The sequence below is a fragment of the Pseudorasbora parva genome, chromosome 6 (genome assembly GCF_024679245.1).
Source record: "Pseudorasbora parva isolate DD20220531a chromosome 6, ASM2467924v1, whole genome shotgun sequence".
In the NCBI taxonomy this organism is placed as follows: Eukaryota; Metazoa; Chordata; class Actinopteri; order Cypriniformes; family Gobionidae; genus Pseudorasbora; species Pseudorasbora parva.
Genome location: NC_090177.1, coordinates 19,860,005 through 19,874,432, shown reverse-complemented (window position 1 = coordinate 19,874,432; position 14,428 = coordinate 19,860,005). Strand labels below are relative to the sequence as shown.

Sequence of the window (14,428 nt, the reverse complement as noted above, 5' to 3'; positions counted from 1 at the left end):
ATCCTAATCATCTGAATCAACTAATTACTTCTAAACACCTACAAAAGATTCCTGAGGCTTTTAAAAACTCCCAGCCTGGTTCATTACTCAAAACCGCAATCATGGGTAAGACTGCCGACCTGACTGCTGTCCAGAAGGCCATCATTGACACCCTCAAGCGAGGGTAAGACACAGAAAGAAATTTTTGAACGAATAGGCTGTTCCCAGAGTGCTGTATCAAGGCACCTCAGTGGGAAGTCTGTGGGAAGGAAAAAGTGTGGCAAAAAACGCTACACAACGAGAAGAGGTGACCGGACCCTGAGGAACATTGTCAAGAAGGACCGATTCCAGACCTTGGGGGACCTGAGGGGGGAGGACCTGGACTGAGTCTGGAGTAGAAACATCCAGAGCCACCGTGAACAGGCGTGTGCAGGAAATGGGCTACAGGCACCGCATTCCCCAGGTCAAGCCACTTTTGAACCAGAAACAGCGGCAGACGCGCCTGACCTGGGCTACACAGAAGCAGCACTGGACTGTTGCTCAAATTTTGCATGTCATTCGGAAATCAAGGTGCCAGAGTCTGGAGGAAGACTGGGGAGAAGGAAATGCCAAAATGCCTGAAGTCCAGTGTCAAGTACCCACAGTCAGTGATGGTCTGGGGTGCCATGTCAGCTGCTGGTGTTGGTCCACTGTGTTTTATCAAGGGCAGGGTCAATGCAGCTAGCTATCAGGAGATTTTGGAGCACTTCATGCTTCCATCTGCTGAAAAGCTTTATGGAGATGAAGATTTCGTTTTTCAGCACAACCTGGCACCTGCTCACAGTGCCAAAATCACTGGTAAATGGTTTACTGACCATGGTATTACTGAGCTCAATTGGCCTGCCAACTCTCCTGACCTGAACCCCATAGAGAATCTGTGGGATATTGTGAAGAGAAAGTTGAGAGACGCGAGACCCAACACTCTGGATGAGCTTAAGGCCGCTATCGAAGCATCCTGGGCCTCCATAACACCTCAGCAGTGCCACAGGCTGATCGCCTCCATGCCACGCCGCATTGAAGCAGTCATTTCTGCAAAAGGATTCCCGAACAAGTATTGAGTGCATAACTGAACATAATTATTTAAAGGTTTACTTTTTTTATATTAAAACACTTTTCTTTTATTGGTCGGATGAAATATGCTAACTTTTTTAGATTTTGGGTTTTCATGAGCTGTATGCCAAAATCATCAATATTAAAACAATAAAAGACCTGAAATATTTCAGTTGGTGTGCAATGAATCTAAAATATATGAAAGTTTAATTTTTATCATTACATTATGGAAAAGAATGAACTTTTATCACAATATGCTATTTTTTTTTAGAAGGACCTGTATATGGATAAATCTAAGTATGGATAACTGAAAATTATTTTGTGTGCAGATGCAAATTTGGAAAAACTATAAAATTAACCATTTTATCATTGTATTTCAATACAAAGAACAAATAAAATATGGACACTGGACACATTTGACAAGAAATAATAGATATTCACATCAAATTATCTAAGTGCATACTTTATTAAGCATGCAATATATAAACACACTTAGTCATTCATGAGCGTACACACAACCAATTTGAATCTATTAGTACCCGTGTCTACTGTAAAGTCACTTTGATGCTCTTGTTCAGCATTTATGCAAACCAAATGCTTTTTAATCAGCTACACCAGTTAAATGGCTAGAGATCTACCCTTGTTCTTATCCTCAGACTTGCCTATGCAACACTAGCAAAAAGTCACTACCATAAAAGCAAGACAAATAACACAACACAACACAACACAGACGAATAGCATGCAAGAGCAGTGGATTTAGTCGGTGGAATTTTGCTACACAACTACACAAAAGAAAAAGCTCTTTTACACGGAACACTGCGCTATTTAATCATTGCAAAGTACACATGCCAAGACAAGAGATCCACAATCGGCTCCTTTATCTATTTACAAAAAGTACTAACCAAAGCTTGCTCAGCAACCTGTGCAGAGACACTGGTTATTGTGTGGATACATGCAATATGAGCATCATCACCACTGTAACACTGACAGTCATAAAGTCTGGCTGATATGCTAGATAATAATACATCACAATGCATTTCTATTTAATTTTTAGTAGCAAAACAACAACACTATAGCAAAAACCACATGTTACTCCATTGTTTTCAGAATATTATTTAACTTGATTTTATTTAAATATTTCGGGAAACTGAATCAACAGGTTTCTCATCTATCAGTGCAGTTAATATAGTTTAAATGACCTGCATTTAAGCGTTACCTCCATATTCCATAGTAGTAATATAAGTAAAAGCTTTTCATTCACTCCCTGTCTTTTAGATATTTACAGTGTACACTGAGACACTGAGATGTTTAAATCACATAGGAATAGTAAAACATCTTCACTAGTAAATACGATTATGAATCATGGGTGCTAATGCTGCCCCAATCATCTCACGATTCCGTTAGGTGGGGCGTAGCAAGGGTTTACACTGTCTCAGATGACCCGACTCCCGTTGTTCTCAGCTTGTAAACAGAATGAAAGAAACTTGGAAACCACTGGTGCTCCCTGACGAGCTGCCACTCAGGTGACTTCTCTCCCACCGGTTCCACTTGAATCAAGCCTGCCTCATTTCTTGTTCTTGAGCTGGTTGGCCAGCCAGTCCAGACCCTCATATAGGCCGTCTCCGCTGGTGGCACAAGTGGCCTGGATGTACCAATTACGATGCCGCAGGGAGTGGAGACCCAGCTTATCTGTGATTTCTGCAGCATTCATTGCATTTGGCAGATCCTGTAGAGTGAGAAAGAAACATACACAACTATATTTCTTACTATATATACAGCCTATATAGAACATTTAGTTGTGATTTAGTTGAGACTGTGGACTATAAGGAAAGGAACGATACTCAAACATCACTGAACAACAAATTGCACAGCATGAAGTAACCTAGGGATGCACTCCTATTAAGATTTGATAATGGCAATAATTAGTATTTATGGTGGATAATGAAGCAGAGATGAAATGGAGGTAGCAACTAATCTTTTCTTCCACATTGTGACAAGTGTAACAGATTATTGGAAAATTGAAAAAATTAAGGGCGGAGACGTGGTTCTATCCACCGGTCATTGATTTTATTTCGAAATGTGGCCGTTTCACTCAAAAAATGTATGTGAGCTTGCAGTCGTTTGTTTAAGCAGATTAAACGATTGGAGAAGTTTGGTATGTCAACAGAGTTTTCACTAGAAGGGAGAAATTTTTATTAAACATAAAAAATGACAACATTTCAACAGTTCACAATGAGATCATTGGGAGATGGCCAAATCAATCTTAATGTAACAATAGATAAAATGAGCATGCATATATATTTGGTACTGATATATTGTGCGTCCCATAAAAGAACCTTCATAATAACCCTCAAACAATGTAATATTAGGGTCATCCAACCTCGCAACCTTCACGACTCTCTGAAAATCTCTCTTAGTTGTTAACCCCATCATACTGTATAACCAGTAAGCATATAGGACAGAAGCTTTAAAGGGTTAGTTCACCTAAAAATGAAATTTCTTTAATTAATGGAACACAAATGAAGATATTTTTGTTGAAATCCGATGGCTCAGACAGGTCGTCGTTGACACCAATGTCATTTCCTCTCTTAAGAATTTGAGCGGTTATGAATCAGTGTATCGATTCAGGACTCGGATCGCCAAAGTCATGTGATTTCAGCAGTTTGGCGGTTTGACACGCGATGCGAATCATGAATCGATACGCTGATTCATAACCGTTCAAATCTTTGTTTTGAAATTGGTTCATCACTATAAGTCATTATTTAATTTTTTTGCGCACAAAAACTATTCTCATCACTTCATAAAATTATTGTACAGACTCTGTAGTGAGATGGGCTTTGTAAAGATGCCTTTAGTGCCTTTTAAAGGTTTTGAGAGAGGAAATTACATTGGTTTCAATGAAAGCCTTTCCTGAGCCATCGGATTTCAACAAAAACATCTTCATTTGTGTTCCGAAGTTGAGCGGAGGTCTTACAGGTGTCAAACAATATTAGGGTAAGTAATTAATGACAGAATTTTCATTTTTGGGTGAACTAACCCATTAAGTTCCTCAGCATCTATACCAAAGAGGTCTATAATTCCTGCACACACCAAAAAGCCTACATTTCTCTTGAGATCTTTTACAGATTCAGTGTTCAGTGTTGTCACACTATGATACGGCAGCTGCACATCATCAGATCAAAGAGACCAGCGGGTGGTCAAAACTGCTCAACACATCAGCGGCAGACCTCAACAACCACTGCCGGCAATGAGTTCTGAGAATCATCAGAGAGCTCATCCAGCCCAAAAATAGTTTTCACCTCTGCCATCTGGAAGATGGAGGCAAACACACATGCACGCTGAGGAACCAGACTGAGAAACAATTTCTATCTTACAAACGTTGCCTGGGTGAACACATTTTCTAATCCATTCTAAATTCTTCTTTCAGCTGTTCCCTTGAGGGGTCGCCACAGTGAATTATCTGCCTCCATTTAGTCCTATCCTCTGTATCCTCTTCTCTCAGTCCGACTGCCTTTATGTCCTCCTTCACTACATCCATAAACCTCCTCTTTGGTCTTCCTCTTGACCTCCTGCCTGGCAGCTCTAACCTCAGCATCCTTTCTTTTACCGATGTATTCACTCTCCCTCCTCTGAACATGTCCAAACCATCTCAACCTGGGCTCTCTAACTTTGCCTCCAAAACATCTCATATGTGCTGTCTCTGATGTACTCGTTCCTGATCCTATCCATCCTCGTCACTCCCAAAGAGAACCTCAACATCTTCAGCTCTGCTACCTCTAGCTCTTCCTCCTGTCGTTTTCCTCAGTGCAACTGTCTCCAAACCATACAACATCGCTGGTCTCACTACACCTTTCCTTTCATTCTTGCTGGTGCTCTTTTATCACACAACAGACCTGACACTTTTCTCCACCCATTCCAACCTGCCTGCACACGCTTCTTCACCTCTTTTCCACACTCCCCCATTGCTCTGGACTGTTGACCCTAAGTACTTTAAATCCTGCACCTTCTTTACTTCTTCTCCCTGTTACCTCACTGTTCCACTCTCATTCACACACATGTATCCTGTCTTGCTGCGACTAACCTTCATTCCCCTTCTCTCCAGAGTAAACCTCCACCTCTAGACTTTCCTCCACCTGCTCCCTGCTCTCACTACTGATCACAATGTCATCCGCAAACATCATAGTCCATGGAGATTCCTGTGTGACCTCATCTGTCAGCCTGTCCATCACCACCGCAAACAAGAAGGGGCTCAGAGCCGATCCTTGATGCAGTCCCACCTTCACCGTGAAGTCCTCTGTCTCACCTACGGCACACCTTACCACTGTCATACATATCCTGCACCACTCTAACATACTTCTCTGCCACTCCAGACCTCCTCATACAATACCACAGCTCCTCCCTTGGCACTCTGTCTTATGCTTTCTCTAAATCTACAAAGACACAATGCAGCTCTTTCTGACCCTCTCTGTACTTCTCCATTACCATTTTTAAAGCAAATAATGCATCTGTACTGTAGTGCTCTTTCTTGGCATGAAACCATACTGCTGCTCACAAATGTCCACTTCTCCCCTTAGCCTTGCTTCCACTACTCTTTCCCTTCTAACTACCAGTCCACTAATGAACTACAACCACACAAACTGTTACAGCAGGGACATCAACAAATAATTCAATATGTTTCCATCTTCAACATTCAACACAGGTTATAGACACTGATGCACATACATTGGCTGTTTTAAATGTTATAATGGTAGAGGGCAAATGCAATGCTAACATCCATAAATTGTCTCTAAATTGGAAGAACACAGCAGAAGCATAAGGAAGCCCTTGCCTGCTTGTTGGCAAAGATGAGGAGCACAGCGTCTCTCAGTTCATCCTCAGCGAGCATCCTCATCAGCTCTTCTCTGGCTTCATTCACTCGCTCACGGTCATTGCTGTCCACCACGAAGATCAGACCTTAAAAATACATGGGGCATTATGTGAAATGTGCTTCTCAGATTTGTAATGTAATTGAACAGTGTCTGAGTTTTTGAAGCTTCAAAAAGTGCATGCCTGAACTCTACTCTCTCGTGATTGTGGGTACTGCTGTTGGCGGAAGTGATTATAATTTATAAAGTTTTAAATATGGATATTTTTATTTAAAAAAAACAATTGTTTAGCTTCAGAAGGCATTCCATAACGCACTGGAGTCATATTAATTACTTTTATGATGGATGGATAAACTTTTTGAAGCTTGGATAATATTCAATGGCATTACAAAGCTGGGAAGAGCCAGGACATTATTTAATATAACTCTGATTGTGTTTGACTGAAAGAAGAAAGTCATATATACCTAGGATGGCTTGAGGGTGGGTAAATCATGGGATAATTTAAGGTGAACTATTCCTTTAAGACATTTATAATGTTACAAATGATTTCTATTTCAAATAAATGCTGTTCTTTAGAATGTTCTATTCATCAAAAAATCCTGAAAAAAATGTATCACAGTTCCCACAAAAACACTGTATTATGCAGCACAGGTGTTTTCGACATGATAATAATAAGAAATGTTTCTTGAGCAGCAAATCTAAATCTGAAATCTGAAATGATAACTGAAATAAATGCAGCCTTGGTGAGAATTAGAGACTTAGGGACAGATTTACTAAACAAAGCAAATTAGTTTGAGCACGATTTCAAAAAAGCGCCACTGGGAGTGGAAAGTTTCATGTTCTGGGACTGAAAATAATGGTGCAAATACCAGTAAACTGACTAGCAAAAACATTAGCATGATTCGATTAAACACTCTCCTCCAATAAATTTAGCGTCAGAAAGGGAAGCTACTACTAATGCATATGCAATAAGGTCAGCCACAAAAATAACCGTGTCCACGCCTTTTCAATGCTAATGTTTCACCGCTAATATCTTTAGTTTACTCTAATCCTGAGAGTAGTTTTTTAACTGCAAAAGTGGGTTTGCACTTGCACAAAATGTTAGTAAATCTGTCCTGTACTGTCTAACTGACCGTAGACTTTTTAGCCTTTAGTTTATGTCACATCCATTATTCATGATGTGCAGGGTGTTTGTCTGTTTTTTTTAAATCCTATTTGTGTGTTTACTGTGTGTGTGATTGTGTGTACAAGTCCTCTTCTAACCTTGTGTGTTCTGGAAGTAGTGACGCCACAGAGGTCGGATTTTGTCCTGGCCACCAACATCCCACACTGTAAAACTGATATTTTTGTACTCGACAGTCTCTACATTAAATCCTAGTAACAAAACAGCACAATGGGACACAAATTACACGTTGGCAAGACTTGTAAAACATGACTTACTTTGACTTTGTCAATAACTTTGCATAGACTTTGTCTCTGTGTAAGAGGAAAATAATAAAGCAATAATCAAGTCTTAAAATGTGCTTTACCAATAGTAGGAATGGTAGTCACTATCTCCCCCAGCTTCAGTTTGTAGAGGATTGTGGTTTTCCCAGCTGCATCCAGCCCGACCATCAAAATCCGCATCTCCTTTTTACCAATGAGGCTCTTCAAAAGGTTGCCAAAAATGTTCCCCATGGTAGCTGGTTAGCCTTGACCAATATAAAAAGACAGTCTCAGTCTCCTTTGCTGTTGACATAGTAAATACAAGGCAGCTCTTCTGAGTTCTACGACAGAACGGAGGCTCACCATTGGCTAACTTCTGCGTCAGCATCAGGCCAATGGTAAGCCCGTGTTCTGATGTAGAACTCGGAAGCGCTACATGGTATTTACTACGTCAACAGCGTAGGAGACTGACACAAAGTAAAATAAATTGTTGAATAAAATCGTTATTTTTGTTAGTGTTTTGTGCACAAAAAGTGTTCTTGTCACTTCATAACATTAAGGTTGAACCACTGTAGTCATGGACTATTTTAACAATGTCTTTAATACCTTTCTGGACCTTGAAAGTTGCAATGACGTTGCTCTCCAATTTCATCAAAAAGATCTTAATTTCCAAAGATGAACGAAATTCTTAAGTCTTAAATCTAATTCACATAGTAAAATTAGTACATGTTGACCATTACAAATATCACAATGTTCCTCTTATAGACTTTTCTAATAACCCCTCTGCAGTCTATGATCACAGGGGCGATTCTAGGATTTTCATTTTAGGGGGGCTCAGACCTCAGTGAGGGTATGAAAATAAGGCCATCCTTAAAAATATTTTGGTTTGCAGTAACAGTAAAAATTTTTTTAAAAAGGGTCGGTAGGTAGGTCTATATTTTTTTTTTAAATTTTAATACAAAAAAAAAAGTAAATTTTTGGTGATGGTGATTACGTAGGTATGAATTCAAACAAATTGGCATATCGTGACATCACTGACTGGGTCTTCAAGCCGTGCCTTCGGGCGTGTAGGCTAATTGCAGGCTATATAGACCACAAACAAATTGAAATATTTGTCAAAAACATGTTTATTGCATAAATTTCCGGTGCATTCTTTAAGAAAAGGGTCCAACCACCAGCTAGCTGTCATTGACTCAAAGCTGTCAACCCTCCCTTTTTTCGGGGTTTCTCATGTATTTTAGCTCTTTTCCCGCTGTCTTCCCGTTTTAGTATTTTCCCGTGATATGTTTCTTATTTTTATGCTCGATTGTGTTAACTCAGAACACGCAACTATCTGTGTCTCTGAAGTGGCTTGCACTTCTTGCCAGACCAACGCATCTGGTGATATAGACTAGTGCATTTTAATATTAAAAAGCAAAAAGTTGTTTTTATGAATTCAATTAATTAAGTAGCTATAACCAGCTATTCAATCAAGAGCAGTGAGTGAGTCCTTATCTTTTGTTTGACAGACAGCAGTAAAGGCTACTGCCCCTTTAAGACCTAATACAGAGATATGCATCGTCTTTCTCAACTGTATAAAGTTCTCTTAAGGCATATAACTTACAGACTGTCTGATGGATACTCATCAAGATCGACATGTTGACATACTTTTTGTGTGAGTTTATCCGTTCAAACGCAAGACTTGAAAGAACTCAATATTTGCGCGCTGTGAGACGTGCGCGCGCTGCGCAGAGACAGATCTCTCACTGCAGAGGGTTCTCATTCGCGTCTTCTGGCGAATATACTGAGTGATGATGGCGAAAATGACTGGTCATACGGCAGCACTCGCATGCATTGAACACAGTTTACAAAGATAGACCGTTTTGCCCACGTTTTCTTTTATTATCGCTGTTGTAGTGCACGTGTATCCATCGACAGAACCATACATAAAGCATTATTTTTCAAGTTACAACCAGTGCCGCCGCTCCCACCACGCGCTGGGGTCGAGCAAAACACACGCTACCCATAGCAACGCGTTATGACAACGACATTTCAGACTGACAGAGACAAGATAAACGGCTTTTCCGCCATTTGTTACTGTTTTGTACACGTTGTTATATTAATTATAATTCAAAATCTGTTTTATTCGCCACAATATAGTAATGATGAATGTTGAGAGGGGCACTTTTGATTCATTTTCAAAAAGGGCAGTGGCTCAAAGCCCTCCCCTCTGCAGTGCACTTGCCTGGTGTGTGTAACGTGTCCATGGTCCTGACTCCTGTCACACAATGCGGCGAAATCTCCGACAGGACTTTAACAGTCTAACGTTACAGTGAATGAGAGTATGAGCCGAGCCGAAACGAACGCACGTGCAGGCCATAGTGTGACATCCGTTAACCATAGTGTAAACATAGATGACGTCACGGGTTTTTCTATAAACGAAAGAACGTAGCCTTCGTTTGTATGGCCCAGGCAATTTATACATTTATAATACTTACTAAAATATAATTCATATTATTTTATTACTGTTGTATTAGTTGTTTGAAAAGTAAAAAAAGAAATTGGTCGGTCTTAAAGCCAATTTACAACCGGCAAGTCGGTCGGACTAAAAGGGAAAAAAATAAAAAATTGAGTCGGCCCTAAATTGACAGGGTCGGTCGGGTTACGGCAAACAAGAATATTTTTAAGGATGGCCTAATGGTAACACTTTAGGGATCACTATTAAAGCTGAAGTCCGTAACTTTTTGCACTCTAGTGGTTAATAAACAGAACTGCATGCATCTTGCGGAAGAACATTGCAGCCGGAGCAACTTCTCTCTGTTTATGTCTATGGCGGATCACGCAGGGACTGTGCTCCTCCGCAGCGGTACCTACCAGTCTGGCCTGAAATAGTCCCAATATAAATAGTTATTATAAGTGTACCATAATGATTAAGGGTAAGACAAAAACACGGTTTGGAAAATGGATTCATGTTGTACATTCTCATTATATCATTTTTGTCAATCTTGAACACAAAAAAAGTTACGGACAGCAGCTTTAACTAGTAGTTTATTTGCATGTATATTAGGATATTGGCTCTTTATTACTTATACTTATGACCATATTGTACATCCTGTAATCATATCCAGGAATGTAGGTGGGTTTATAATTTTGATTTCTATGATCTACATTTGTGCATTTTAAGATGTACTGAAGGCCAAACAATTAGATAACAACAGCTTAATAACCATGTCAGTATAGGCAGATATGCTTGATATCGGTAAGGTTTTCCATTTTCGTCAGTGAAGAAAGTAAACATGGTTAACTGATATTTATATGTTTTATGAATAATTTTTTGTAGACAAGGTAATTTACAAAAGGCTACCAGGAAAGCTAGGTAATTAATGCAATATGCACAATATACACACATTCATTACTAATCTTATGCTCAATACAGGCCTAAAAAAGCTAAGCTTTTTTTATTAACTGAAGGCTACAAATTGAAATATATTAATTTAAAATATGTAGCATACACATTCATTATTAATTTTAGGCTATGCCTAATCTGAAGAAAACGGCTTTGTTGATATTTATTGTTTGTTAATTACATTATAAATCATATTATATATAGGCCTATTTTCAATTAAAAATTGCAAAATTAGACAACATTTATTAGACAAAATTTATTTGTGGCAGTTACTAGAGCCTGCAACAAAATGTAATCCTTAAAAACAAACCCAGAGCACATGAACATATCAGTGATGTCATGTTAATGTAAGGTAATTTGAACTAGCCTTAGAGTGAGAGCACTAATCTGCAAATTCATCTCAGATGACTCATAACTGTCATCATGCACTGATTAAATAAATGTGTATAGAACAATGAGTCAAGGACAATGAATAGGCAATACATTAATAAGTTAGTCAATTAAAATACTAATAGACTTCCCCTAGTCCAGTCTAATGCTTTTTAAAATATGCAATTAAACACCTATATTAGACTAACTAATATATTATTGCTTTATTTTAGGTGCTGCTAGATTGATTGAGATGCACCATGGACTGATTCATAAGATGTGACTCCTTTAATGTGTTTGTAAGGATTGAGGAAGAGAGTCTTCTCATCCTCCATTAAACGGTGATGGCATGAACATCATTAGTGGAGTATTTACATGCAAGAAAATCTGAGACTGTTGATTTGCATCACAATTTAAATCCAACAGAAGTAGGCCTGACGATATGGTCACATTCAGGTTTCAGAATCAGATGGGTTTAACACACTGGCAAATAGAAACAATCATTTGAAATCCGAGAATGTATTTCTAATGTCAGCCTACACATATGTGGGCTGCTGATGAATGCTAGATTTGCTCTAATGCCGATGTGTCATTCATAAAACATATTTGCCTTCTTATGGTAAACAGCATATTAACACAGGCAGTGATAGCCTACTGTTCAATAACCTTTTAACGTTATATTTGCCACGACGTAGAAATACTATAGCAGCAAGAACTGGCCTCCGTATTGACAAATCTTACATTACTCGGGTATTTAATATAAATAAACTGTAACATATACCATTTCAATGTCTGAAATATGTTTAATCTATTTTATACGAAATTATAGTCTATTTAATTTTTTCAGCATCCCTACTTACCTCGGAGACCGACACCGGATAATTTCACGCAAGTCACTCCAGTCTCGCGATATCAGCGGAATGATAGTATGTCAGACAATATCTCGCGATATCATCGAAGCGCATCCTGGTATTAGCATTCAAAACGCCAATGAATGAAACGCATGCAAGTTGTGGTGTATTTTTTATTTTTTTTTACAGTGGTATAAAGGAGGATGTAAAATGAACAGAGGAAAATTAGTATAAGCACTGGTAGGCTAATAATGGTTGAAATTACATAACATTTTCAAATTATGTCTTTATAATTTGTTAATATAGGCTACCATATAATGCGTGTGACAAAATAATCACGTTTCATTAAAAATGTAGTATAAAATAAATAAATAAAACAAAAAAAATCACCTGAGTCTTAAACTCATAACGGGTTCAATGTGACCTGCAGGATGAAATCAGATTTTACTATTATGACTTATAAATATTTCATAATAGCCTAGCTATACCGGCAAAGAGCAAGGACACAGTTGTAAAACTCTATATCCTATAAATAAAAATAAGTGGGCCTGTTTTCTGTTAAATCAGAAAGTAGTATTGTTCTTATATATATATATATATATATATATATATATATATATATATATATATATATATATATATATATATATATATATATATATATATATATATATATATACACTCACACACACACACACACACACACACACACACACACACACATATATATATATATATATATATATATATATATATATATATATATATATATATATATATATGAGACAAATAGGTCTGAGGACAGGTGGTTTTTAGTAATATAGAAAGATGACAATGTCATAAATTTGATACTATAAATCAAATTAAACTAGGCTATTTGAGTAAAGAACATTCTGATGATCTCAATCATTTCAAAGTGGAAATATTGTTTATCTGGTTAAGTTGGGCAAGTAAAGTTGTTTTGTCTCATGTCTCAATAGTCAGTGAACTAGTACATTTTGATAACGTTTCCTTCAGAATTTTGTGATAATTTATGACTGAAGGATCTGTTGCTGCAAATGTTTAGAAGCACATTTCCATATTGTGATTAATTATTCAGCTATGACTGAACCTAATGAATAAGTAACCTACTAGATGCTGCCAAGTTACAGAACTTGGCAGCAACTTTCTGATTTCCTCAGGCTGCCAACTCAGTAGTTACTTACTTAGTAGGTGCATGCCAGATTAAAGCGAATCAGATCACTCTATATAAAGACAAACGGAATACTACAAGAAATATACACACAGTTTCATGCTTGGTCCCTGTGTCGCTTCACACAGTCCACCGTGTGTCAGTGGGTTTATGATCGATGTGTTTATCAATTCAGTGGTTAGAAAAAGAGAGAGGGAGTGGAGCAGATGCTTGCAGCTGCACACCAGATTATAGGGTGGAGTGCTGTATGGGGGGAGCGCTGTGTTTGTGTGCACTGGGAGTTTTGGGGGTTACGGGGTGGGCAGAAGAGGCTACAGTGGGTAGGGATGGGAGCAGGAGAGCTGGGCTGGAGTGGGGAGGGGGGTGGTGGTGGTTATAATTTAAAGGAGCCTCTCCTCTGAAGTGTTTGCCAAAGTGCACCCCAGCAAACACAATCATAAGTCGGGTTGGTTAGGCTTGCAGAACTAATGAGGGCTTGCACATTTAGGCAATGGCTTTGATGTTCTGGGTAACTGGCTCCTTGTTTTTTCTTTCCCTTTCTCTTTTTCTCTTTATCCCACATCAAAAATGGAAAGAGTAGCTGGACAAGGAGCCCAGAAGCAGATGTTTCCAGCTGTTTCCCCCCTTTTCCTTCTCTTTTGATGTACCTAAGTATGTGCATTATATATTCACATATATTTCCATTTTGCTCTTACATCAGTATCTCATGTTGTATATCAATTACTATCTATCTATCTATCTATCTATCTATCTATCTATCTATCTATCTATCTATCTATCTATCTATCTATCTATCTATCTATCTATCTAATCTATCTATCTATCTATCTATCTATCTATCTATCTATCTATCTATCTATCTATCTATCTATCTATCTATCTATCTATCTATCTATCTCTGTCTGTGCCATTTGGAAATCATATCTGTCTATTTATCCACCATCCATCCATCTAATCTGTCGGTGTCTATTTATAAACTATATTGCTAAAAGTTTTGGGACGCCTGACTTTACATGCACATGAACTTTAATGACATCACATTCTTAATCCGTAGGATTTAAAATGGAGTTGGCTCACCCTTTGCCGCTATAAATGCTCCAACTCTTCTGGGAAGGCTGTCCACAAGGTTTAGGAGTGTGTTTATGGGAATTTATTACCATTCTTCCAGAAGCGCATTTGTGAGGTCAGACATTGATCTTGAACGAAGAGGCCTGGCTCGTAATCTACGCTCTAATTCATCCCAAAGAACCTATTGGGTTAATCCCCCCTCCAC

The 14,428-nt window shown here is 38.4% G+C and overlaps 1 protein-coding gene across 2 annotated transcripts; it reads right to left on the bottom strand.

Annotated features, from left to right (window-relative positions):
* Positions 1-1,515: 1,515 nt before the first annotated feature.
* Positions 1,516-12,082, bottom strand: arf3a (ADP-ribosylation factor 3a). Of its 2 annotated transcripts, XM_067446050.1 has the most exons (5): positions 11,973-12,082; positions 7,463-7,624; positions 7,197-7,307; positions 5,897-6,021; positions 1,516-2,794 (listed from the first exon to the last, which is right to left on the bottom strand). In XM_067446050.1, the coding sequence occupies exons 2-5, from the start codon at positions 7,608-7,610 to the stop codon at positions 2,633-2,635; spliced, it is 546 nt and encodes a 181-aa protein (XP_067302151.1). In that variant the 5' UTR covers positions 7,611-7,624; positions 11,973-12,082; the 3' UTR covers positions 1,516-2,632. The 2 variants fall into 2 exon arrangements, with proteins under 2 accessions (XP_067302151.1, XP_067302153.1); XM_067446052.1 differs by lacking the exon at positions 11,973-12,082 and having other exon boundaries at positions 7,463-8,204.
* Positions 12,083-14,428: the final 2,346 nt, after the last annotated feature.

What these genes read in the sequence shown, in the direction of transcription:
- arf3a (XM_067446050.1), bottom strand. Translation starts at nt 7,610, where the DNA reads ATGGGGAACATTTTTGGCAACCTTTTGAAGAGCCTCATTGGTAAAAAG. An exon ending in GACTACCATTCCTACTATTG is followed by an intron (nt 7,308 to 7,462) that starts GTAAAGCACATT and finishes TTTTGTTACTAG; the next exon opens with GATTTAATGTAGAGACTGTC. An exon ending in CTACTTCCAGAACACACAAG is followed by an intron (nt 6,022 to 7,196) that starts GTTAGAAGAGGA and finishes TGTATTTTTAAG; the next exon opens with GTCTGATCTTCGTGGTGGAC.